Source organism: Leopardus geoffroyi, chromosome C1 (genome assembly GCF_018350155.1).
Source record: "Leopardus geoffroyi isolate Oge1 chromosome C1, O.geoffroyi_Oge1_pat1.0, whole genome shotgun sequence".
Lineage (NCBI taxonomy): Eukaryota > Metazoa > Chordata > Mammalia > Carnivora > Felidae > Leopardus > Leopardus geoffroyi.
Window position 1 is genome coordinate 64,612,992 of NC_059328.1, and position 27,234 is coordinate 64,640,225.

The window sequence follows — 27,234 nt, forward strand, 5'->3', positions numbered from 1 at the left end:
GTCCGACTTCAGCCAGGTCACGATCTCGCGGTCCGGGAGTTCGAGCCCCGCGTCAGGCTCTGGGCTGATGGCTCAGAGCCTGGAGCCTGTTTCTGATTCTGTGTCTCCCTCTCTCTCTGCCCCTCCCCCGTTCATGCTCTGTCTCTCTCTGTCCCAAAAATAAATAAACCTTGAAAAAAAAAATTAAAAAAAAAAAAAAAAAAAAAAAAAAAAGCCATCCTAGTATTCCTTTAATGTTTTGAGTCTCTCCTAAAAGGATATAATTTCTCTACTATCCTTCACTAAGATCTACTTAAATAACTTAACAAGTGAGTAATTTCTGCATGGAAAAAGCTGTGTATTCTTTTTTTTTTTTTTTACTTTGCTATTTTCTTTCTTTTTAGCTTAATTATTTGAGAGAGGGGGAGAGAGAGAGAGAGAGAGAGAGAGAGAGAGAGAGAGAGAGAGTAGGGGAGGGGCAGAGAGAGAATTCCAAGTAGACTCCGCACTGTCAATTCAGAGCCTGACACGGGGCTTAATCCCACATACCGTGAGCTCATGACCTAAGCTGAAATCAAGAGTTGGACACATACCTGACTGAGCCACCCAGGCGCTCCTACTTTACTATTTTTTTTAAACTGTGTAGAAAATAGTAAGTGGAATTTATTTATACTACAAAAGGGTTTTAGATCCAATACAGTGTTGCTACCATCTCAAATCAAAATACTGTCCAAATCCTCTACATAACTGAATAAAATACTGCTGGAAAAATTCTGACATCTATAAAGTTAGTCTTTACAAACCTTCATCTTGTGTTCTTTTACTCTGTCACTGATGCCCACTGCCCTCAAAAATCTGTGTTTTCCAAGCACTCCTGAGATAATACTGTGAAATTACGTACTATGACCATTTATGAAGCCATCTGATTCAGAAACAGGTGAAATCTTTATTCTTTATTAGATTATTTGTGTATAAAATGACATTGCTTCCTGTGAGCAGAACACCAAGGCACCTTTTCAAACACCAGATATATACCCGACAAAAAAGAAAAGGAAAGCATAGACACTGTGCTATGCCAAATACAAACTAAAAATTAAGATCAATAAAATAATTCAAGACACATCACCTAGCGCAATCCAAAATCACAAAGAAATTCTCAAAACATCAAAAACAGGAAGCTAGCCAAGTTAGCATAGCCTCTTGAACATGGTATCTCAAAATAATTATTTGAAACTAAACGTATATAGTGAAACTAAATTAATTTCCTAATACAATATTGTCTTTTATTTATTTTATTTTTTTTTTTTTTTAATTTTTTTTTCAACGTTTATTCATTTTTGGGACAGAGAGAGAGCATGAACGGGGGAGGGGCAGAGAGAGAGGGAGACACAGAATCGGAAACAGGCTCCAGGCTCTGAGCCATCAGCCCAGAGCCTGATGCGGGGCTCGAACTCACGGACCGCGAGATCGTGACCTGGCTGAAGTCGGACGCCTAACTGACTGCGCCACCCAGGCGCCCCACAATATTGTCTTTTAAAAAGGATGAAAAAAATTCCACTTCTAACTGTATTTTTTTTAAATGTTTATTTATTTTTGAGAGTGGGGAGAGGGGCAGAGACAGAGGGGAAGAGAGAGATGGGGAGAGAGAATCCCAAGCAGGCTCTGTGCTATCAGCTGCAGAGTCTGACCAGGGCTCTATTTCATGAACCGTGGGATCATGACATGAGCTGAGATCAAGAGTCGGATGCTCAACCGAGCCACCCAGGTGCCCCCTAAACTGTATTTTTAAAAATGCTGAAGCATTCATATCACTGACAGCACATATTGTTGTGCAAGATATACCTGACAAACCTGGGGCACTATGACATTCTTGAACATACTTGAACATACATCTTGAACATTCTTGAACATACATCTCCCTTGAGATACTCTGAGGGAGAAAAGAACTCAAATGTATTGGTCAATAGAGACAAACATGAAATGCTATTACAACTCCAGAAAGGTCCCAAGAGTCAATGAAGATTATTTCGTGAAGACAGGTTATACAATGAGACAATAATCTAATGTATCATTTCCTTGAAATGAAATCCCCTCCCAAGTTTGCAGCATCACCGTTCTTGTAATTATCAAACTAAATTATCAAACTAAAAACTTTGAAGAGGCACAAGGAAGATGAAGCAGAGGAAAGAAACATAATGTGAAGTAGAGAACAGAAACTTAATTCCTAAGAAAACTAAGGTTACATTAAATTATGGCCCAACTGTTGAAATGCATCTTATTTTCTGTCAACTTGCAGTATGATATAAAAGTGCACATAGCAGTTAAAAAAAGAATACCTCCTGAGCAACTCAGAAAAGTGGTTTTAACAAAATCCCTAAAAACAAAGCTCTAGTTCTCACTGAGGGACTTCAGAAGTAACCTCTTGTCTGGCAAAAGTTGTGGGCAGGCTTTCCAAAAGTTCACAGAACCATCTAACTTTTTTTTTTTAATGTCATTATTTTTTTTCTCAGTGGTTTTTAATTTTTTTTTTTTAATTTACATCCAAATTAGTTAGCATATAGTGAAACAATGATTTCAGGAGTAGATTCCTTAATGCCTCTTATACATTTACCCATCCCCCCTCCCACAACCCCTCCAGTAACCCTTTTCTCCATATTTAAGAGTCTCTTATGTTTTGTCCCCCTGTTTTTATATTCTTCTTGCTTCCCTTCCCTTATGTTCATCTGTTCTGTATCTTACAGTCCTTGTATGAGTGAAGTCATATGATATTTGTCTTTCTCTGACTAATTTCGCTTAGCATAATACCCTTCAGTTCCATCCACGTAGTTGCAAATGGCAAGATTTCATTCTTTTTGATTGCTGAGTAATACTCCATTGTATATATATATACCACTTCTTCTTTATCCATTCATCCATTGATGGACATTTGGGATCTTTCAATACTTTGGCTACTGTTGGTAGTGCTGCTATAAACATTGGGGTACATATGTCCCTTCGAAACAGCACACCTGTATCCCATGGATAAATATCTAGTGCAATTTCTGGGTCATAGGGTAGTTCTATTTTTAATTTTTTGAGGAACCTCCATGCTGTTTTCCAGAGTGGCTGCATCAGTTTGCATTCCCACCAGCAGTGCAAAAGTGTTTCCCTTTCTCTGCACCTTGCCAACATCTGACATTGTCAGAGTTGTTAACTTTAGTCATTCTGACTGGTATGAAGTAGTATCTCATTGTGGTTTTGATTATATTTTCCTGATGATGAGTGATGTTGAACATTTTTCATGTGTCTGTTAGCCATCTGGATGTCTTCTTTGGAAAAGTGTCTATTCGTGTGTTTTGCCCATTTCTTCACTGGGTTATTTGCTTTTTGTGTGTTGAGTTTGATAAGTTCTTTATAGATTTTGGATACTAACCCTTTATCTGATATGTCATTTGCAAATATCTTCTCCCATTTTTTGGTTGCCTTTTAGTTTTGCTGATTGTTTCCTTTGCTGTGCAGAAGCTTTTTATTTTGATGAGGTCCCAACAGTTCATTTTTGCTTGTTTCCCTTGCCTCCAGAAACATGTTGAATAAGAAGCTGCTGTGGCCGAGATCAAAGAGGTTTTTGCCTGCTTTCTCCTCGAGAATTTTGATGGCTTCCTGTCTTACATTTAGGTCTTTCATCCATTTTGAGTTTATTTTTGTGTATGGTGTAAGAAAGTGGTCCAGGTTCATTCTTCTGCATGTCGCTGTCCAGAAGCACCACTTGCTGAAGAGACTGTTTTTATTCCATTGGATATTTTTTCCTGCTTTGTCAAAGATTAGTTGGCCAAACGTTTGTGGGTCCATTTCTGGGTTCTCTATTCTGTTCCATTGATCTGAGTGTCTGTTCTTGTGCCAGTACCATACTGTCTTGATGATTACAGCTTTATAGTATAGCTTGAAGTCCGGGATTGTGATGCCTCCTGCTTTGGTTTTCTTTTTCAAGATCGCTTTGGCTATTTGGGGTCTTGTCTGGTTCCATACAAATTTTAGGATTATTTGCTCTAGCTCTGTGAAGAATGCTGGTGTTACTTTGATAGGGATTGCATTGAATATGTAGATTGCTTTGGGTAGTATCGACATTTTAACAATATTTGTTCTTCCTATCCAGGAGCATGGAATCTTTTTCCATTTTTTTGTGTCTTCTTCAATTTCTTTCATAAGCTTTCTATAGTTTTCAGTGTATAGATTTTTCACCTCTTTGGTTACATTTATTCCTAGGTATTTTATGGGTTTTTGTGCAACTGTAAATGGCATCGATTCCTTGATTTCTCTTTCTGTCGCTTCATTGTTGAATAGGAATGCAACCGATTTCTGTGCATTGATTTTATATCTTGCAACTTTACTGAATTCATGAATCAATTCTAGCAGTTTTTTGGTGGAATCTTTTGTGTTTTCCATATAGAGTATAATGTCATCTGCGAAGAGTGAAAGTTTGACCTCCTCCTGGCTGATTTGGATGCCTTTTATTTCTTTGTATTGTCTGATTGCAGAGGCTAAGACTTCCAATACTATGTTGAATAACAGTGTTGAGAGTGGACATCCCTGTCTTGTTCCTGACCTTAGGGGGAAAGCTCTCAGTTCTTCCCCATTGAGGATGATATTAGCGTTGGGTCACTTGTATATGGCTTTTATCATCTCGAGGTATGATCCTTCTATCCCTGCTCTCTTGAGGTTTTTTATCAAGAAAGGATGTTGTATTTTGTCAAATGCTTTCTTTGCATCTATTGAGAGGATCATATGGTTCTTGTCCTTTCTTTTATTGATGTGATGAATCACGTTAATTGTTTTGCGGATATTGAACCAGCCAAGCATCCCAGGTATAAATCCCACTTGGTCGGCTAGTATCTTGTTGAGGATTTTTGCATCCATGTTCATCAGGGAAGAACCATCTAACTTTTATACATATGGAATTACCTTTGTAGAGTTAAAGGCATTCTAAAATGGCAGTGGTGGGGGTGGTCAGAGAAAAACCTGTCAAAATTATTGAGCACATACCCGGCAGTAGGCACTCTATAAGGCACATAAAACTAAAGTTATATGTGTATTATTCTAGTCATTTTATTTTGCTCTCACATATACACATGTATACATGAAAAATATTTAGAATATCTATAAATAGTTTCATTAATAAATTATATTCTATGTGTAATTCAGTCACTTGCATTTTTCATTTAATATTATGTTTTTGAGATCCAAGCATATAAATATGACTATCAACCTAGTTCATTTCTGTTAATACCTATATGGTATAATATGAAAATGCTCCATTTTATTTAGATATCCAACATTGATGGACATCTGCTTACAATTATATATTACTAGAAATAATGTTGCAATAAATGTCCTTCCAGGCTACTCTGTCTGCATGTGCAAGAGATGTTCTACAGCAGGGACAAACTACAGCCCACAGGCCAAATCTGGTATGTCACCTGTTTCTGTATGTCCTGTGAGCTAAGAATAAGAATGGTTTGTAAATGTTTTAATGGTTGAAAAAACAAATCAAAAAGAGAATAATTAATATTCATGACAAATGAAACATATAAAACTCAGATTTTAATGTCTATAAATTTTTATTTGGACACATTCATCTGTTAATGTATTATCTGTTATTGCCTTTGCACTAGAACAGCAGAGTATTGGCAACCAAGACCATATGACTTATAAAGATTAAAATATTTACTATCTGGTCCTTTACAGGAAAAGTTTGCCAACTCCTGTTTTAGAGTAACTATTTAAAGATGGGACTTGCTGGGTCATAACTTACACACTTTTAAATTTTGCTAGAAACAACCAAATTGCAATGCAAAGGAACTATATTAATTTATCCTGCCACCAGAAATGTGTAAGTTCCCATTTCCCCCCATCATCACTACTTAATATTCTAAAACAGTATCTCACTGTTTTAATTTATATTTACCTTTTAAAAACGTATCTAAATGGTTACTGCACAAGAGTCTTTCCTCTTTTCCAAACATATTTCTTTTGGTCATTTTTCTATTTGGCCTTTTTTTTTTTTTTGTATCAATGTGCAGATTTATTTACATAAACTGGATAGAGTTCTTTGACATACATGTCACAAATAATTTCATTCACACTTTCTCTTAACTTTGTTTACATTTTTATTATATATGATATTTTAATTTGTTGCAGTAAACTTTATCGATCCTTTTTTTATTTTTTAAGCTTTGGGTAGCATGTCATCTTTCCCTACTATTTCTCTACTCAAGTGTGTGGGTTTTTTTTTTAATGTTTATTTTTGAGAGAGAGAGAGAGAGAGTGTGCACAAGTGGGGGAGGGGTGAGGAGAGGGACAGAGGATCCACAGCAGGCTCTGTGCCAAAAAACAACAGCCCAACGCAGGCTCAAACCCACAAATCGTGAGATCGTGCCCTGAGCCAAAGTCGGACGCTCAACTGACTGAACCACTCAGGCACCCCTATACTCTTACTGAGTTTAATAATTGTGGAATGATAGATTCTCTTAGATTTTCTATTATATAGTCTATAAAAAAAAAAAAAAGGGAAAGTTTGTCTCTTCCTGATTCTTACACCTGCTATCTTTTCCCTTGTCTTCTCTGTATTAGTTGGGACTTCCTCTACAAATGATCAATTGATGAAATTATAGCCATGCATCTTTATTCTGTCTGAATGTCATTGAGATGCTTCTAAAGATTCACTCCAAAGTATAATGTTTGTTGGTGGCTTTAGATACATGGCCTTTATTAAGTCAAGGCAGCTCCTTTTTATTTTTCAGTCATGTTGCTTTTTTTCATCACTAATTGATGAATTTGCATTAAATGTTTTTCTCTGTATCAACTGAAACAATTATAAAATATTTCTCATTTAACATATTAATATGTTGAAATACATTAATATATTTTTAAATCCTAAACCATTCTCTCAATTTTAAGAACTTCCATTTGGTCAGGAAGTATTTTTATTTTATACATCACTGGATGTGACTTTTATTTAAGATTTGTACATCTGTGATCATAAGTGAGGCTGGCACTATAATTTTTCATACTCCTCTTATCTAGTTTGGTTTTAAAATTAACTAGTTCCACTAAATGAGTTAGGTAGCATGCTTTCTTTTTTATTCTGTTCATAGATGTCAGCCCCACACGTGTCTGATAGATACCAGAGGTAAAAAGACATTTAAGTTGGCAGTTTGTTGGGAGAAGGTACATTTTTTTTTTTTTACAACCGAAAAAAAAGCAACTATTTTTTTACTTACTTTTTTCCTAAATTCCCTCTAAATATAGCTTTAGCCACATTCCAAGTGATCCTGTGCCCTTATACTGACTTCCACATACACAGCACATTTTGGGGTTTTGTTTTTAATTTAATATGACCACCTACTCTTTCAAATGGGGTATTTGGTCTAATTATCTTTAATTTCATAACTGATATAGCTGGATTTCTAACTACTATTTTCTATTTCCCATCCTTTTTATGTTACTTTTTCTTTCTTTTCTTCTTTTGAATTAACCAAATATCTTATTAATTCTTTTCCCTTATTAACGTGATAGTGATACATATATTTACATTATAGTGGTTACCTGGGACATTAGAAAACCCAACTTTGACTTGTTAGTCTAATCAAGCTGATTACTTTCACCATTTCTCCAATAAGAATAGCATTTTACACTTCCATTTATTCCTCTTTTGTATTATTATTATATATTTTAATTCTACAAATATTTTTAACTCAATGAGTTTTTTTTTGTTTTTGTTTTTGTCTCAATAATATGAGATTATGTTAAATGATATACTGACCTATTCTGACTCTCTTCACTCCTTACTGAATTTCTCTGTTTCCCTTTAAGACCATTTTATTTTTGGCTGAAGAACTCCATTTATTTATATTTTAGCTCAGGTGCACTGGCAACAAATCTCCTGTTTTATCTGTCTGAAAACATCTTATTTCACCTTCATTTTTGGAAGATACTTTTGTTGTGTAAAGAATTACAGATTAGAAGTTTTCTTCCTTTCAGCACTTTAAACATGTCATTCTATTGTTTTTGGTTTCTACTGTTTACGTCAGTATTAAAGGTAATGTCTTTTCTTCTCTCATGGACTTTTAAGATTTTCCTCTATGATTTTTCAGCATTGATGTGCCAAGTTGTGGTTCATCTAGCTTAGGGTTAGCAGAGTTAGATGAATGTGGTTTGAAGGGTTTCCATAGTTTTGCTCATTATCTCTTTAACTATTGATTCGTCTCTATTATCAATCTGTCCCCTAAGACGCTATACATGCTATAGCATTTTACTGAATCTACTATGTTTCTTACTTTCTTTTCTATTTGTTTCTTTCTTCCTTTCTCTGCTTCAGCATGGATAATTTCTATTGACTTGTCTTCAAGTACACTAATCCTGTTTTCTGATATATCCAATTTGTTATTAAGCCATTCATTGAGTTCTTTAGTTCAGACACTACATTTTTCAATTTTAGAATGTTCACTTGTTTTATATATATTCATATTCTCTGGTGTTTCTCTATCTTTCATCTGTTTTCAAGAATTATTTTTCCTTTTTTCTTAAACATATTAAATACATGGTTTAATATGAACTTGCAAGGTTCTTACCTACTAACTCCAAGTTCTGGATCATTTCTGGATCTGCTTCTATATTATGATTTGTTTTGTTTTTGTTAGTATATGGTCATAGTGTCCTGTCTTTTATGCGCCTAATTTTTGATTGATGGTATATAGGACACTTCATAATTAAAAATAAAAAACCTATTGACAATGCTATTTACCAACTGAAAAAAGTCCACATTTTCCTCTGCTAGGCAGCTGGAGAGTAGTGATCTGATCACTTCCATTTAACCAGAGATTGAGTTGAATTAAGACTGCCTTATGATTTTGTTAAGATTCATTTTACCTCTAATTTGTCCCTATCTTATGGTAAAGACATTCAAGGTTTAAACTGAAGCCTGGCAGGTCTTTAGTAGACTACAGAAAATTCCACCATGCTTTTGAAAGGTTTCTGGCTTAGATTTTTGTCCCTTATCCTGTGCAACTTCAGAACTGGCACTCCAGGCCCACTGAACTGCCAAAAGCTATACTGGTCACTCTGTCCCCATAAGTGACCTTTATCAGAGGCCAAACCTAGATTCCTCTAATGTTGAGGTGAACAACTTTTTTCTGTAAAGGACCAGAGAGTATTTTAGGCTTTTTGGCCATACAGTCTCTGTCAAAACTACTCAACTCTGCCATTATAGCATGAAAGAAGCTATGGACAATACGTAAATGAATGAAGGAATAAATATGGTTGTTTTCCAATGAAACTTTATTTATAAAAACAGACAGCTGGACAGATTTGGCCAATGGGCTGTAGTTTGCCAATTTCTGTTCCTGTTGCACTGAAAATCAGTAAGTGTACCCAATGGGAAAAGTAACTATAAATTATGTGTCAATTCACTACCATCCCCATAACTGTCATCCCTCAGCCGGTATGTTCCTTGGGAGCTCTCACCCTTAAGATCTTTATCTTCTCCAAATTACAAAACTAATACATTCAGCTCTAGTTTTCAAGAGGTTTCCTGCTTAGCAGTTAGGTTTACTTTAGTTTCAGAACTTGAGAGAAATATTTTGAAAGGGAAACTGGTTTTGTGATTGAGTGACAACTGTGTCACTCTAGCCTCAAACAATCACCAAAAATTCTGGTTTCTCTATCCACAAGCAATGACCCACTTCCTGGACCAAACTCAGATTCTCAATTTCTGTCCTACTCCGCAAATCAGTAAATTAACCCAGTGGAAAGTGGCTACAGATCTTCAGCTCACCTCTGAGAAGTTTTCTCAAATCTAGATTTTTAGCTTCTTGGTCTTCATTGCTTCTGTACTTCTCTGATGTCCTTAAAAATATTATTTTTGCCTGATTTTTCTAGTTGTTCTTGGTGGGATCATAAGCCTGTTGTGAATTACTTCATCCTATCCAGAATCAGAAACTGTATATACTACTTTTGATGTTTAATATTTTCATTATTACTCATTTGTTTTTTTAATTTACATTGATATTTTATTTATTCTAAGAATTACTCAAAGTATGTTTTAGAATTTCTACACATACATATTTTAAACAGTTCTCTTTTTTGTTATTGATTGTAACAATTCTATGGTGATTAAAAAAAAGTTCCATAAGATTCCAATACTTTGTAGTTTTAAGATGTGCATTTTTGGCCAACTATGGGTCAACTTTTTAAAATATTACATTTGGGGGGTGCGCCTGGGTGACTCAGATGGCTAAGCGTCTGATTCTTGGTTTCAGCTCAGATGATGACCTCACAGTTCGTGGGTTCAAGCCCTGCATCAGGTTCTGTGCTGACAATGCAGAGCCTACTTGGGATTCTTTCTCTTCTTTCTCTCTGCCCCTCCCCCACTCATGCTGTCTCTGTCTCTCTCAAAAAAAAAAATTATATTTGGGCTTCAGAAGAATGTTTGCTAATTGCTGAATCTATCAGATCAAGCTTGTTAATCATGTTGCTCATATCTTTAATTTTAAAAACTTGGGGGGAAATCATTTGTCATTTTCTAAAAAAAAAAAAATTCTTATAATGTGATGTTGAAATCTTTGTCTACAATGGTGAATTTATGAAATTCAAGTATGTAAATTAAAAAAATATAGTTATGTTATTAAGTAACTGAGTTAACATGCTTTTAAACTTTCTAATGAGTTAAACTTTTAATCATTAGTTACCCTCTTTATGCTTCCTAATGCCTTTTCCTTAAGTCTATTTGTTCAATATTAATACAGTCATATAAGCTTTTTTTCCTTAGCAGTTGCCTGGTTATCCTTTTATTGTTAGCTATTTAATGTCATTATGTTTCTTGTCTGTAGTTAGATTTCTTTTTATCCTAATATGATGACCTGTTTGGTTTTTGTGTTTTTTTAATGTTTATTTATTTTTGACACAGAGAGACAGCGTGAGCAGGGGAGGGGCAGAGAGAAAGGAAGACACAGAATCTGAAGCAGGCTCCAGGCTCTAGCTGTTGGCACAGAGCCTGGTGCAGAGCTTGAACTCATGAACTGTGAGATCATGACCTAAGCCGAAGTCAGATGCTTAACTGAATGAAGACACCTGGGTGTCCCTGGTAATCTCTTTTTTTAAAATTAATTTAAATTAAAAAATAAAAATTAATTAAAATTGAGTAAAATTAATTTATTTAAATTTATTGTTATAAGCAAACATAATCATAATTATTTATCTTCTTAGTTTGTAATTTCTATTTTTTTTGCCTTTTCTTGTTTCACATTCACTTCTTTGTGGCCCCCACATTGATTTTTTTTTAATTCCATTTTTTTCTCCTGTACCATTTTTATCTTATTTCCTCTATTTCTATTAATTTAGTGGTCATTCTCAAAATGTAAAATGCATACATAACTTGCTGTCTAAAGCTATTAAAACTTAACACTCTTCTCCCCCTCAAAAAAACCTCAAAATACTTTAAAACCACCTCCTCTCCTTCTTATGTATTATTGTTATTAAATACACTAGTGCTTCAATTTATCTTACTTCCCCAATTATCATCATCACTGTTATCATAATTGTAAAACATACTCAATTTTTTGTTAAATTAACTACCATTTTACTACCACTCAGACCTCTTTCCCAGCTCCTTTGCCTTTTTCAAGAAGTATATCTCCTTTAGACATTGTTTAAGTAAGGTGTATTGGTTTAAAATACTCAGCTTTTGCATGTTTGAAAATGTCCTTATTTTTTGTTCATTCTTTAACCATAGTTTAGTTGTATAATCAATTTTAAGCTGAGTTATTTCCTTAAACTTAACTACCCACAAATAGACTCAGAGTTTTTTCTCCTCTCACAGAAAGCCATTCTAACTCAGAACTCTAGATTTCTATATCAATAATTATCATTTAGGGAGCCTGGCCTTCCACATTTACTTACCCCTTGGATTTTAGCTCCTTACATGTTTTCCTCCAACAGATTTTCCTATTACTGAGGAAAGTGGAGCTTCCTATTGGGAACCACTGTTCAGCAATGGGCTCTCATAAATACTTTCTGCCTCACAGATAGATAGAAAGGCCTGCAGCAAAATAAAGCATGGTTCCTTGTAAAAGCATTTTTGAATTACGGTGTATCTGGACATGTCATGGGTTGGCTTTAGGAGAGGGACCCAACTCATCCATATTCTTTTCATAGTAAGTTTAAGTAAATATAGTAGGGAGACAAAGGGTCTGAACTTGTTGCCAAACGCCTAGGAAGTTGCATGTTTGGAACACAAGCTGCAACTACCTAGAAACATTGTACGTTGTACAAAACTGAACCTGTGCAGCACTCCCAACGAATAAGGGGATGCCACCAGTTCTGGTTCAATCTAGAAAAAGCCAGAAACGCCATTTATCAAACTGTGTTGTTTCCATTTAACTACTTTCTTGGTAGCTCAGCTATGTATTTAAAAGTGTGTATGGGAGGGGGGCTGTTTGTTTTGTAATTTACAGCACATCTAGGTATTTCATAACAGAAGAGGTTTTTTTCCCCCCATAAAAATGCAGTCAGCAACAATTCTGAAAATGAAGTCAATTGATTGTTCTTTAACTTCAAACCACCTCTCTAACTCATTTATATTCATTTCTTATTTTTGGAAAAGTGATATGTATCTAATTCTGAATATTACAGGGTATTCTTTTATTGAGAAATGTTTCCTTCTGATGAAATTTCAAACTATGAATGCCAAAGGCCATTAAAGTCAAGTTGCGTTTTTACATCTAAGGTATCAATGGGATTTCTCATATTCAGAGCCAACTTACTGGCAACTTTCATGTACTCTTTATTACTAGAAGTTACCTAATTTCTAGATATTCAAGGTTTTATTATGTTCAATTTTCAACAAATGAGAAAGAAAAAACTACTCTTAACACTAAAATCACATAAGATATATTTTAATCATTTCTGTGACTTGGAAGACTTATTACAGTGTTTTTGAATAGAAAGAAATCATTATGAACATTAGTTACTTTTTAAAGCATAAGTTAAGCTCTATCATTAGATACAAAGATTTAAAGGTATATATCATGTTTATACAAAGCAATTAGTACAGTCACAACTCCTTGTATTGCAAGCAACAGAAGCTGAGGGTAGAATTTCTAAGCCACAGATTACTTACACTCATGATCTATGCCTCACCATAGAGCTCATTATTACCTGCTTCAGTTCCTTACAGCAAAGTGCAAAAGACTGTCCTAGAGCATGCAGTCTTTGAATCAACTAACAGAAATCTAAAATACTGTTCCTACTCCATCTCTCACTATACTTATGTTTAATATACATATATTTGGTATAAAAGTAAACACTTAAAAAATCATATATACTAATTTTAGTACAACCCAGTTTAAACTGTCTACCAAGTGTCTGAATCTCTGACTGACAGTGTTGTTCAGACCCACTAAACTAGCCCACTACTACTCAGTGTGATCCAAACGAATTCTCAGCCAGCATCCACACTTACTACTATCATGTGACAAATTCATGTATTCTGAGATCATATCCTTTGAATTGTTATTTCATTAATTTTCATTTATTTATCACTTTAGATAAATCATATTAGAAAACATCAGTTAACATTAGAAGCTGATTTTATAAGATGAAGAACAAAGAAAGGCTCTTAATATCAAAGTTAAAATGAGGTTGATCAATCTTACAGAAAAAAAAAAATCTGTAACAATATGCATGCTTTCCTTAGTATAGGTACTTTCAGAATAATATGTAAAAATTTTATAGAATTAAAGAAAGGACAAGTCTGGAATATTATTGAGTATAACAAGAACTTTGTATAACTGAATCTCAAACAAAGATGGAGAATGACAGAACTAGTCAATGTTGCATAGATTAAAGTTATTTGCAGCTCAAATAAAAATTACTAATAAATGTTTGTTTCATGAAGAAACAATATGTTCCCTTTCTCACATAAATATTTAATAACTATACTACCAAGACATAGTCAAAATCAAACATGTTTTCAATTTCCTGGTTTTTATTTTTATGACAAAATTAATTTTAAAAGAAGCATTTTTAATTACTTGTTACCTTGTAGATATTTCTCTATTACACTTATAGAAAAATATACTTTAAATAGTATTTATTATATCAATTTAATGAAAACTCATATAAATGACTTTACTTGCGGTTTTTAGGTACGGTTTTCAAATTATCATGACATTTCTAATTATCATTAATTACCCCTGGGAGAATCATAATATTCTAATAATTTTATAGCCACACCCCAAAATTGATGTCAATTATGAAGGATATTGCTGGCAAAGAACTCATGACCCTGTTCTTTACCAGGTTTATTCCCCCCCCCGCCCCCCCCCACACACAGCTCATTCTGTTTCTCTCTCAAAAATAAATAAACATTAAAAAAAAAGGCACTGATAAAGTTGCTCATTTTTATATATATTATCCCTAATCCTCACAATAATTCTGAAGGGAGAGAGTAGATCACCCTTTAAGAGATAAAAATATCTGAGTTTCAGAGAGATTAAGTAATGTGCCTAAAGGCAAAAGCAGAGAATTAAACCAGAATTTGAATGCAAGTCCATTCACCTCCATACTCTTTCTACTGCATCAGATTGCCTTAAAGGTTCCTTCCAGCACTAGGATGTACAATTTAGCAACACTTCATCTGTAGAATACTTGAAAACCAGGCAACAAGGCATACCATGATTTCAATAAAAACGGCAATTTCTGTAATGGGACTACAGATTTATATTACTAATATAAATGTCTTCTGCCTCTTGCTTTACCTACTAGCTACAACCCTGAAGTGTTATATATAAATCAATTTTAAAAGTATTGAATCCAAAAACAAATAATCCAGTGAAGAAATGGGCAGAAAACATGAATAGACACTTCTCTAAAGAAGACATCCAGATGGCCAACAGGCACATGAAAAGATGCTCAACATCGCTCCTCATCAGGGAAATACAAATCAAAACCACACTCAGATATCACCTCACGCCAGTCAGAGTGGCCAAAATGAACAAATCAGGAGACTATAGATGCTGGAGAGGATGTGGAGAAACATGAACCCTCTTGCACTATTGGTGGGAATGCAAACTGGTGCAGCCACTCTGCAAAACAGTGTGGAGGTTCCTCAAAAAATTAAAAATAGACCTACCCTATGACCCAGCAATAGCACTGCTAGGAATTTACCCAAGGGATACAGGAGTGCTGATGCATAGGGGCACTTGTACCCCAATGTTTATAGCAGCACTCTCAACAATAGCCAAATTGTGGAAAGAGCCTAAATGTCCATCAACTGATGAATGGATAAAGAAATTGTGGTTTATATACACAATGGAGTACTACGTGGCAATGAGAAAGAATGAAATATGGCCCTTTGTAGCAACATGGATAGAACTGGAGAGTGTTATGCTAAGTGAAATAAGCCATACAGGGAAAGACAGATACCATATGTTTTCACTCTTATGTGGATCCTGAGAAACTTGACAGAAACCCATGGGGAACCCATGGGAAACCCATGGGGGAGGGGAAGGAAAAAAAAAAAAAAAAGAGTGGTTAGAGTGGGAGAGCGCCAAAGCATAAGAGACTCTCAAAAACTGAAAACAAACTGAGGGTTGATGGGGGGTGGGAGGGAGAGGAGGTTGGGTGATGGGCATTGAGGAGGGCATCTTTTGGATGAGCACTGGGTGTTGTATGGAAACCAATTTGACAATAAATTTCACATATTAAAAACAACAACAACAAAAATAGTATTGAATCCAAGGGTGCCTAGGTGGCTCAGTCAGTTAAGTGTCCTACTTCAGCTCAGGTCATGATCTCATGGTGAATCTGTGCCCTGTGTCAGGCTCTGTGTTGACAGCTCACAGCTTGGATGGAGCCTCCTTCGGATTCTGTGTCTCCATCTCTCTCTTCCCTTCCCTTGCTCATGCTCTGGCTCTCTCTCAAAAATAAACATATATTTTAAAAAATATTAAATCCAGGAAGGCCTGGGTGGCTCAGTTGGTTAAATTTCCGACTTCAGCTCAGGTCATGATATCACAGTTCTTGAGTTCAAGACCCACACTGGGCTCTGTGCTGACAGCTCAGACCCTGGAGCCTGCTTCAGATTCTGTGTTTCTCTCTCTCTCTCTCTCTCTCTCTCTCTCTCTCTCTCTCTCTCTCCCTTCCCCCTCATGCTCTATCTCTCTCAAAAATAAACATTAAAAAAAATCATAAAAATACTGAATCCAGTTTTCCCCACTGACAAATTATAAATGAAAACTGCTCTATCTCCATTACTAATTAATCACAAATAATCTTCACACACCTTAAGATTTTTATGAACCTTCAATTTCTTGATTAAGTATTTAATAATATGCTAAAATATGCCAGAAGAGTAGCAATTCAAAAAGATTTTGTATTTACCTATTTTTTTAAAATTCCATATTATTACATTTATTAAAGCAAAACAACTTACATATAGAGAAAAGTTTTTGTCATCCTTTTTTAAACTGAAAATTCAACATGAAAAGTCTTTTTCTCCTGTCACTGGTCTGAAGAAACAAATATCACAATTTATTTGAAGATACCAACTACCTCTTCAGCATTTAAAAAAAAAAAAAAAAAAAAAAATGAGTGTTCCATATGTACAAACATGTAATTCTACTGCCATCTTCTGGTTAAACACAATTTCCCAATTCTTTGTAGTACTCCAAATAAGAAACTTCCAGATATAAAAAGAAGTACTTTCTAGTACTAGATTAATAAAAGAAAAATAGATAATTTTTGCAAGTGGCCAAAATATGTCATAAATAGAATTCTAGCAGTTTTTATTGGTATATGTGATATGTTCTGTCAGTAATGTTGAACAATTATTAAGCACTTTACTATATTTGAGCTCAGAACCAAGAGCTCAAAGGAAAATAAAAATTAAGTCTCTTAATAACCTTATAAAATGAAGTTATTATTCCCATTGACAGGTAAGGGAGCTGAGAATTGAAGAAGTCATGTGGTTTGTCTAAGGTACACAGCTAGTAAAAGGCAGAGGCTCTAAAGTCAGGAGCTGACTGATTCTAATGATGTGTCTTTTATTATGCTATGATATCCTCCATAATGTCAGATAACAGACATTAAGTTGATTTAACTAAAGCTTAATTCACTGGAATTGAGCAACAAAATATCATCATTTGTAAGGAGACCAAGTGAGTCACAGAACATAGAATCAAAGAGTTAAACCTTAAAGTTCACACAATCTACTTTCCCATATAATTCAGAACTTAATTGCTTAATAGTTTAAGTTCTAATGTTCTATTTTATAAAAAATACCATATCATTTTTAGCTTTATTTTCAATTTACAACTTTTAGTTCTATATATTTCGCATTTAAATTAAAATTAACTTTGCTTTGATCAGTTTTAAAAATTAGTAACACTACTTGGAAATTAGTATCCCTAGGAAACATAATATTTACTAATTTCTACTCAGGGAAATTTTTTTAAAATTTCTTTTACGTTCATTTATTTTTGAGAGAGACAGAGCGTGAGCAGGGGAGGGGCAGAGAGAGAGGGAGACACAGAATCTGAAGCAGGCTCCAGGCTCTGAGCTGTCAGCACAGAGCCCAGACGTAGGGTTCAAATTCACGAATGTGAGATCATGACCTGAGCTGAAGTTGGAAGCTTAACCTACTGAGCTACCCAGGTACCCCAGGGAAGTTTTACTTATACAAAGGGATATAATACTATATTCTGCTATGTACTATTTACATACACTGATTTCTTGAAAGTCATAAACCAACTCAGTGAATGATTTGTTTAATTGTAGGTAGTGAATTAAACTGCTTTAAAAAACCTGCCCATAAAATTATCAACACATTTGAAACTGTAACAATAAACTATAACAATAAAAACTTTAATGAATGCAAACTGACAAGGCTAATTATCAGTTTTGTCTTTATAAATCAAATAATCACATCTAATTTATGCTCTCAAATTCCACTTTAATAAGTTCCTGAATGACTATAGTTACTAACAGTTACAAATAACAATATAAAATAAATGGCCAAATAAGATGCTCAGGATAATACAGAATTATATTGGTGACTAAATTAATCACTTAAAAAAGCACAGTAGTATGTAAAATAGTGGAGGAGAAATCCTATCAATTATCGCTTGAATGACATTGGTGAATCTCTGGTTCATAAACATAAACTTTCATAATCATTTTATAATCTACCATGATCAATATTCAGTGAAGTATTTCATCACAAAGTTTCATATTCCTCAGTCTATTTTGTCCAACTCCAAAACAGATGTTTCTACTAAATATGTATACTTAAATTTTTATTTGATTTCCTAGTAAACACTATAGAGACTAGAATTCATATACTCAATGATATAAGAAATTCTATAGTAGGTCCTTTACATTTCCATATAAATTGTGGAATCGGTTTGTAAATCTCTACAAAAAAAGCCTGATGGGATTTTGATTGGGTTTGAGTTGATCAACATTTAGATTCAGTGAGACCCCAGAATATAGTCACAATATAAACATTTACTGCACTTCCATAGTTGAGTAACAAATAAAGTATAAACTTTTAAAATATCACTTAAAACAGCATCAAAACCAAAAATAGCTAGGAATAAATTTAATAAAAAGTGTAGAAGACACCTACAGAGAAAACTTAAGCAATGCAGACATTATAGGAAAATTATAGAATTATAGGAATTCTAAATAAATGTAGAGATATGTTCATGAACCAGAGGATTCAATATTGTTAAGGTATCCATACTCATCAAATTAACATGGAGTCGATCCAATCCCAATCAAAATCTCAGCAGGTTTTTTTTTTTTATTTTGTTTTGTTTTTATAAATTGACAAACTGATTCTAAAGTTTATATGGAAACACAAAGGATCTAGAATAGTCAAAATAACCTTGAAAAACTGATTTGTAGGGTTTATACAAACTAATGTCAAAACTTACTATAAAGCTAAAATAATCAACATAGTATAATGCTGTTACGTGTAAACAGATATATAGTTCAAGACAATAGAATAGAGTCTAGAAATAGACCCACATATATGGTGGTCATGTGATTTTTTACAAAAGTGCCAACATAATCCAATAAGGTTTCAATCTTTTCAATACACAGTGCTGGAATAACTAGGTATCCATATGGAAAAAAAATGAACCTCAAACCCTACTTACCACTATACTCTAAACTTAAAAGTAAATCATAGCTTAATAAAAGCTAAAACTATAAAACTCCTAGAAGAAAAGAAAATAAAGGAAAGTCTTTGTGACCTTGTGTGAGATAAAGAATCCTTGCACAAAGGACATTAAGCATAAAGAAAATATTGATAGATGAACTTCATCAACATTAAATCTCCTACTTTTCAACAGACATTAAGGATAGGAGAGGCAAGCCAAAGACTAAGAAAAATATTTGCAGTACATATATCTGACAAAGAACTAGTATCTAAAATGTATAAAGAAATCTAACAATTAAGAAGAAAGCAAACCCAATTTTTCAAAAATGAGCAAAGGCTTGAATAGATGTTTCATTAAAAATGAATTAACAAGCACATGAAATAATGCTGAACATCCTCAGTCATCAGGGATATACAAAGTAAAATCATAATGGTATTACTACACACCTACTGGAAGAGCTAAAATTAAATAGATAATACCACATATAATTAAGATTATTGAACTACCTTTGTGGGAATGCAAAACGGTATAGTGATGGCGCTCCTGAGTGGCTCAGACGGTTAAGCATCTGACTTTGGCTCAGGTCAAGATGTCACAGTCTGTGAGTTAAGTGCAGAACCCGCTTGGGATCCCCTGTCCCCCCTCTTTCTGCCCCTTCTCCTCCCCCATTTGCAATGGCATGTGTGTGCTCTCTCTCTCAAAAATAAATAGACATTAAAAAAAATTTTTTAATGGTACAGTGACTAATGGAAAATAGTTCAGAAGCTTCTTACAAAGTTAAACCTACATTTTATATGAACCAACAAACCTACTCTTGAGTGTTTATTCAAGTAAAATGAAAACTTATGTTTGTATGTAACTGTTTACAGTGGATTTATAATTGCCAAAAAATGGTGGGCACAAACATATGTCCTTCGGTTGGTGAATGGATAACCTGCATCTCATGCATCTGTAGTTTGTGTTCTTTTTTATTTCTGAGTAGCATATAGCAATAAAAAGAACACAAAACGACTGATACATGTGACAATAGAGATGAATCTGAAATGCATTATGCTAATAAAAGAAGCCAAACTCAAAAGGGTATAAAGTATGATTCCATCTATATGACATTTTGGAAAAGGTAAAACCATGGGGACAGAAAACAGATCAGTGGTTTCCAGGGATACTGGTAAGAGATTGCACAGAAAGGGGCATAAGGAAATTTCTTGTGGTGATGGTTGAGCATGGTGATTATCCAGTTGTATGCATTTGTGAAAATTCCGAACTATATACTAAAAAGGGTGATTTTACTGTAAATAAATTATACCTCAATTTTAAAGACTCAAAACAATTGGAAAAACTATAGTTGTACACAACATAAATGAACTCCAAAACATAATGTTAGCAAAAGAATCAAAACATAATGTTTAGGGATACACACTTAGGTAATATAAAATGAAAAGCAATAAAGTAAATTATGTAAAAGTTAGTATAGTGGTTAATTTTGATGAGGAGGGAGAGGGCAGAGATTGGGAAGGGCACAAGGGTTGGGAGCTTCCAGTGTACCAGCATTGTTCAATTGTTCCGGTGATTACACGAGTAGTTGTTTTGTGATAATTCACTGAGCTATCATTTCATTTCATTTCATTTCATTTCATTTCATTTCATTTATTTTATTATTTTATTTTATTTACTTATTTATTTAGAGCAAGCTAGAGAGGGAGCATGAGTGGAGGAGAGCCAGAGAGAGAGGGGGAGAGAGGATTCCAAGCTGATAGCATGGAGCCCGATGCAGGGTTTGATCCCATGACGTTGGGATGCTGACCTGAGCTGAAAACAAGAGTTGGACATTTAACTGACTGAGCCACCCAGATATCCCTATATTTTATACCCTTTAAAAAGAAAGCAAGCCAAGTAGTTCAGGGTAAATTATAGGAGAATTATAGGAGAATAAAATAAGAAGATATATTTCTTAGACGTATAAGGCTTTCCTAGATTCCTATCTTGGCTCTACCATTTGTTTGACCTTAGGCAGGTTTCTTGACCTTTCTCAGCCTCAGTTTACTCATCTACAAAATGAAAAAATGCCTCATGAAGTTATCATGTGGATTAAAAAGAGATTAATATAAATACGCCTCAGGATATATACCTAGCTCCCAAGACCCTTTTTGGGGGTTCATCTTGAAAACATGAGGTGGTCTCCCAAGCAGCCACGATTTTGGGTTGTATGATCCCACTACTGACCACCTCGACCCAGGGTGGATATCTGACCCATGCTGGGCTAATCATGAAGCCCTCTGGGGAGCTTAGAATTGGAAATGAGCAACTATATTCTCTGTCTGGGTGTTATCATCAACAGAAGACATACAAATCTCCACAGCAGTGGTGTACACATATTTTATCCCCTATGTGGCCAGAGCAGAAGAGAAAGAAAAGACTAAAACAATGGGGAGATGGAGAGAGTGCTGCCTGTGTTTCTGACTGATATCTGGTTCCTGTTTCCACTCCCTTCTGGGGGTCAGTCCTTAGGTTCCATAAAACACAGAATATCTGTATAACAAATGTCCTTAAAAAAAATGTAGCTCAGGTTGGATTCTATTATTACAACTCAACAGTCCTAGCTAATGTGATCATATAAAGCATGAAGCACATAGAAAGGGCTAAAAATATGATGACTATGGCTGCAACGGTCTGAACTTTGATCTATGTGAGGTGGGGACTTCCTTAACAAGCCCTTGGAAGAAGCCTACTCTGGTGTTCAAAACACAGACTGACCTTGAGGAGGCTGTATCTTACCCTTCTGTTGGAGGTCTGTAAGGAATCTGTAAGAAAACAGTCCTGTCTCAAATTTCCTGCTAAGCCCAAAAAAATTTCAATTGCTGAAGATTGCTTCAAAAAAGAAAGAAATTCTAGTATAATAGGATAAAATTACAAAATAGCATTCACAAATAGAATCAAGTGCCTAAATTTAAAGCCTAAAGCAGAAGTCAGACTAGGTGAGTTTTCATCTAACTAACCAGGATAAAAGATGAGCATTTGCAATTAATGTTGTCCTGGATTCCATTTTTTCTTGGTCAATGCCTACTGAATTTAGAACTTCTATGTTTTGTAACACTAAAACATGCCTATCTTTTGACATCCACAAGCTGGAGAATATTTTCCCTATACAGTGAGGACACAAAACTGGTATTCTGAGCTAACACAGACTTATTACTAGATTCTAAAAAGTCCAACTCTTTCAGGAGGGCAGGCTATTGTCTCCATACTCATCAAAAGTCAACCGTGTATACTCAGATGAAGCAGTTTAGAACAAGTTATATAAGCCACACTTAATGCAGTCAGTCCTTATTTTATATCATTTTTTTTACAAATAATTTAATCACATAATTACTAGGACACAAGCAGAAACAAGGTGTTGTTACTAACTTTATGATTATACTCAATATCTATTTCAAAAGACACATAACAATAATTTCATACAGCTACTACAGCCAATTTTATGTACTAAGATTCTCCATTATAGTTGTTTACTCTAGTATACTTACATGCAAAATATGAAATATGAATCAATTCTGTTGTTTCCCAGCATGTAGAAAGTAATACCTTAAAAGCATAACTGCCAATTTTAATAACTAAGTGACTATATTGATATTTTTAACCTAAGATCTGAAAAAATACATACACATCCTAACCCATAATTTCCTTAATAAAATATTTTTTGTGATATCTAACCTCTCATGAATATACTCTTCTCTAAACAAATATCTGATTGCCATTCATATTATATAAATACTACCTACATACAACGAGATAATATTTGTAGCATCCATTTCAAAATTCCTGACGCATGTTGGAAATTTAATTCTCCTAATTGGATAACATATACCAATTATCATGAAACCATTTGTACATAATATTCAAAATAAAATTTATTTATAAACACTAGAGGGTGCTGTAATTCAACAATGCCCGGTGCCTGGCTTTGAGGCTCAAAATTTTCTCCTCGATTAAAGATAAATTAAGATAATTTTCAGCACCAACAATTTCTGCTCTTGAACTAATACACAAAGATAATTTATGAGCCAAAATTCCATTCCTCCAAAACATATAATGAGACTTAGTAGATTCCATTGAAATCATTTTTTATTGTATACTTATTGCATATTTAATATTGTTACGTGGAGAAAATAGAAAATTAGTAAAGGAAAAAGTATAAAGATGGTCCTTGCCTTTAGAATGAATTAATGCAACGTTCAGATGGTTAAGAGAAGGTGTATCTTATAATTTCATAGGCTTAAATTCAAGGAAAATTACAAAATGAATTTGGTAAAAGACATTTCAATTTTAGTTGCTAAGTGTTAAGATATAATTTAGCTGTTTTACAAAAGTAATGTGAAATTTAGTATTTCAAATAAGTAGGGGCACCTGGGTGGCTCAGTCAGTTAAATATCCAACTCTTGATTTCAGCTCAGGTCATGATCTCACAGTTCATGAGTTCAAGCCCTCCATCAGGCTCTGTGCTGACAGTACAGAGTCTACCTGGGATTCTCTCTCTCCCTCTCTCTAAATAAACATTAAAAAAATAAAACAACAAATACGAATGCTGTAGAATATCATCTGATCTCTTAAAAAATATTTTTAAGCCAATAAACTATAGGAAATTGGAAAAGACCTAAGGCTTTGAATATCTAAAATAGGAAATAATTAACAATAATATCAATTTTAAATCTTCAAACATTCATTTTGTAATTTTTAAACTTATTCCTAAAACATTCATAAGCTCAATTACAAGTCTTTGAAATTTTCAAAGTTGAGAGTAATTTATGTTGCCAGTTAGCAATCCAGAAAAGTTCTCACAAGTATGAGTTTCCAATAGACAGTATTAGACAATCACAAATAACAAAGTTAAATGCCTAGTAAAATATATCATCTATATATTTCAAGAAATGGTTATTAACTGAGACACTATTTAATCCTAACAAAGCATTTTTCCTTTGAAAATGTTTACAGGGGAAAACAAATGAAACATTATAAATATTTCTAAAGTTCGCATACCCTAAGTCAACCCATTTCTCTCAATCTCTCTCTCCGGTCTGTGCGCTCACACACGCATACACACACACCTACACGTGTGTGCAGGCATGTATACTCACCGCACACTCACACACCATCTACTCCCCAAGAGAGGGTGTATATCCCTCTCTCTCTCATTCCTTTCCCTAATGAATTGCCAAGAGCCCCCAAATAAATCCAAAACCGTGGCACCTGTTGATGAGACAGTCCCTCCAAATTTACAATAGCTCCAGATAAATTGTTTCAGATTAACATAATGTAACACTAGAGAAAAACCAGAGATACCACTGAACCAGGCTCACAAACCACCCAGACTCTAGGAATCAAAATACATGGCAGAGAGAGAAGTAGCCTTACTGCTGGAGCCCAAAGAAATTCTGAACATGGAAATGATTATTTAAAGTTTGTATTTGGCTCCTACGTTCTTTTGGTGCTAGCTTCCCCTTTTTATGTTTATCTGCCTTATACCTGCCGGATTCCTTGGGCCCTTATTACACCCAGCTGCCAACTTTCCTATTCGGTGTCACATCATGTAACAAACACTTTCTATTGCTACAGGTGAAAGCATACACACTCATTAGAGTAGTAATGTTTGAAAAGTTCACATACCGGCCCTTTCATGAAGGTTTTCTGAAACCTTTTTTATGCACACCTCCACTAATGAAAAGTAATGGCTCTAAGAAAGTCAGTTACAAGGAAAGTTTTAGTCCTTTTGAGCAAGTCTCAAATTGCTACTATGACCATTGTATTTTGGAGCTAACAACACAATCCTAATCATGATCTTAGCTTCTCCCTAATATTGATAGCTTTTGCTCATAAGCCTGAAAACTATAGGGCCTACATAAAGTGAAGAATGGGTAGAAATATGTAGTTTATTTACAAACACCAACTTTCATTTCTTACTACTATGGAACATCATGTTACATAAAGATTTATGAGTTGTAAGACCAGTATATTCTAATAAAATAATAATTCAAGATGAATACCTGCTTTCCATGTTTCCTAAATCTGGTTGCAGACGAATAGTCTCTGTTGTAATTTCCACTTTCCGCACACTTCCAAAAAAATCAGTTATCAGGACATTTTTAGGATCCCTTTGAAAAAGATCAGTGCGATGTCCAGGGGTAGATACACATAGACTTTTGGGACAGACCTGAAACTGAAAAAGATATATGTAACAATAAATACACACACAGCATTTATTAAATCAGTAACACAGTATAGTAGACTGTTCTGTATTTTTAAAGCTCTCCCAACCTGAAGAAGCTACTGATTCTAAAGATTAAAGTTTCACTGCTATGGTAGTACATGACATTCTAAGAAAGCTATACAGACATTAGAACAAGTAATAAAAAGGGAAGCTGGCTAGGGAGGGAAAAAAACATTCAGTTTTTTTGAATCATATGCTACCAAATATATTTTGGACCTTAAATTTACTGAGAACTCACATGTAACACTACAAGAAACATTGTGGGTTTTTTGCAACTACATTCGTCTCAGTGGGGTGCTCTACCAGAATGTTTTATTTTATTATTATTTTTTTTTCTTTTAGAGAGAAAGTGCAGTGAGGGAGGGGGGGTGGGGAGAAAGAATCTTAAGCAGGCTCCATGCTCAGCTCGTAGACCAACATGTGGCTTGATTCCATGACCCTGAGATCATGATTTGAGCCAAAATCAAGAGTCAGACACTCAACTGAGTAAACCATCCAGGAACCCCCAGAATGGTCTTTCAAACATTTTATAATCACGATGCTTCATTTAAAAAACAAAACAAAACTTTAAATTCAAATAAAATATTACACGGTAGCCCAAAATATAAAAGATGAAAGCAGAGCTGCTCTGGAAGGCACGAAGTCGAAGTACAGACACCCCTCTCCCCCCCACTAGAGAGGCCCTTTGTTCTCCTGCTGTGTATAAATTCTATAAATTAAGTAACTTTCTTAGTTTATCCATAATGAAAATAAACTCAAGGCACATCCAGACACTCTACTGCTCCAAAGAATAAAGCCTGAAAACCATGACTTCATCTCTACATTGATCTCACAATAATTTCTATGTTAACCTTACCCCTGATATTCCAGATCAGTGAATTACCAAGGATAGACATATAGTCATTCATTCACTCAGCAAAGGATAAAAAATGTCTACTACATATATTTCATACTGTTACCTTCCAAAAAGGATACAGAAGTTGATAGCCATGGTCCTATCCTCAAGCCTTTAAGCCATATCAGAGATGAATAAACATAACAAGATAGAAAAAAAGGTGACAGCTTCTGCTTCAGAAAAGGATAAACTTTTTATAGGTTGAGGATAAGAAAAAAGAGGGAGTGGGATTTAAGCTATTTTCTGAAGGGAAAGGTAGATTATAGATGGGAAATAGCATTCTTTTGTGGGAGTGGTGACACAAACAGATGGAGGCACAAGTGGGGAGGGAGGAAGCCAGGACTTTCCTGTGGTGGACGGAGTGTGGTAAGACTGATCCTGACAGCCACAAACACATAGGCCAGCCGACCTGTGACAGTACGCATGTGCAGTTGCATGCAGAAGGGAGCCCTTAGGTCCCCAGGCCAGGGACACTAGAGCCTGGCTACTTGGTTTCTGTGCCGGCGTGTGACTCCTGCCCCAACACCAGCCTGCCATTTGCAACCCTGCCATTCCCGTGAGAGGGTGTACCATTCCTAGAGGTACTACAATACCAGGTCAATGAGAGCAGTGGATGGGGCAAGCTCTTGTTCCACCTCCCTGCTCCAAAAATCCATTTAATATACTGTCCTCGGATAGAAGATATAGTAGATACTAAACTGCTAAAAACAAATATTACACTCCATCTTAGCTGAAAGGCTGAGAAACAATGGGAAATAACTCTCTTACTAAAGGAGTGGCTGCAAAAATGTGTAGGGCAAATAACCTAGTTGGGCAGGAGCACAGGACATATGAAGAAAACCATGACAGGCCTGCTGGTAAGGGCCTAGGGCCTACAGCATTTGCCCACCTGTGGAGACAAG

General features: G+C 34.8%; 1 protein-coding gene and 1 non-coding gene across 2 annotated transcripts in view; both read right to left on the reverse strand.

Moving 5' to 3' along the window:
- Positions 1–27,234, reverse strand: part of PIGK (phosphatidylinositol glycan anchor biosynthesis class K) — a 127,717-nt gene that overhangs the window by 51,302 nt on the left and 49,181 nt on the right. Inside the window, exon 9 of the mRNA XM_045477900.1 lies at positions 25,214–25,386. Coding sequence (XP_045333856.1) covers positions 25,214–25,386 — 173 coding nt within the window. The remainder of the gene's footprint in view (positions 1–25,213; positions 25,387–27,234) is intronic.
- Positions 26,892–27,082, reverse strand: LOC123600290. Its single transcript, XR_006713643.1, has one exon. It is a non-coding gene; the product is annotated as a U2 spliceosomal RNA (small nuclear RNA).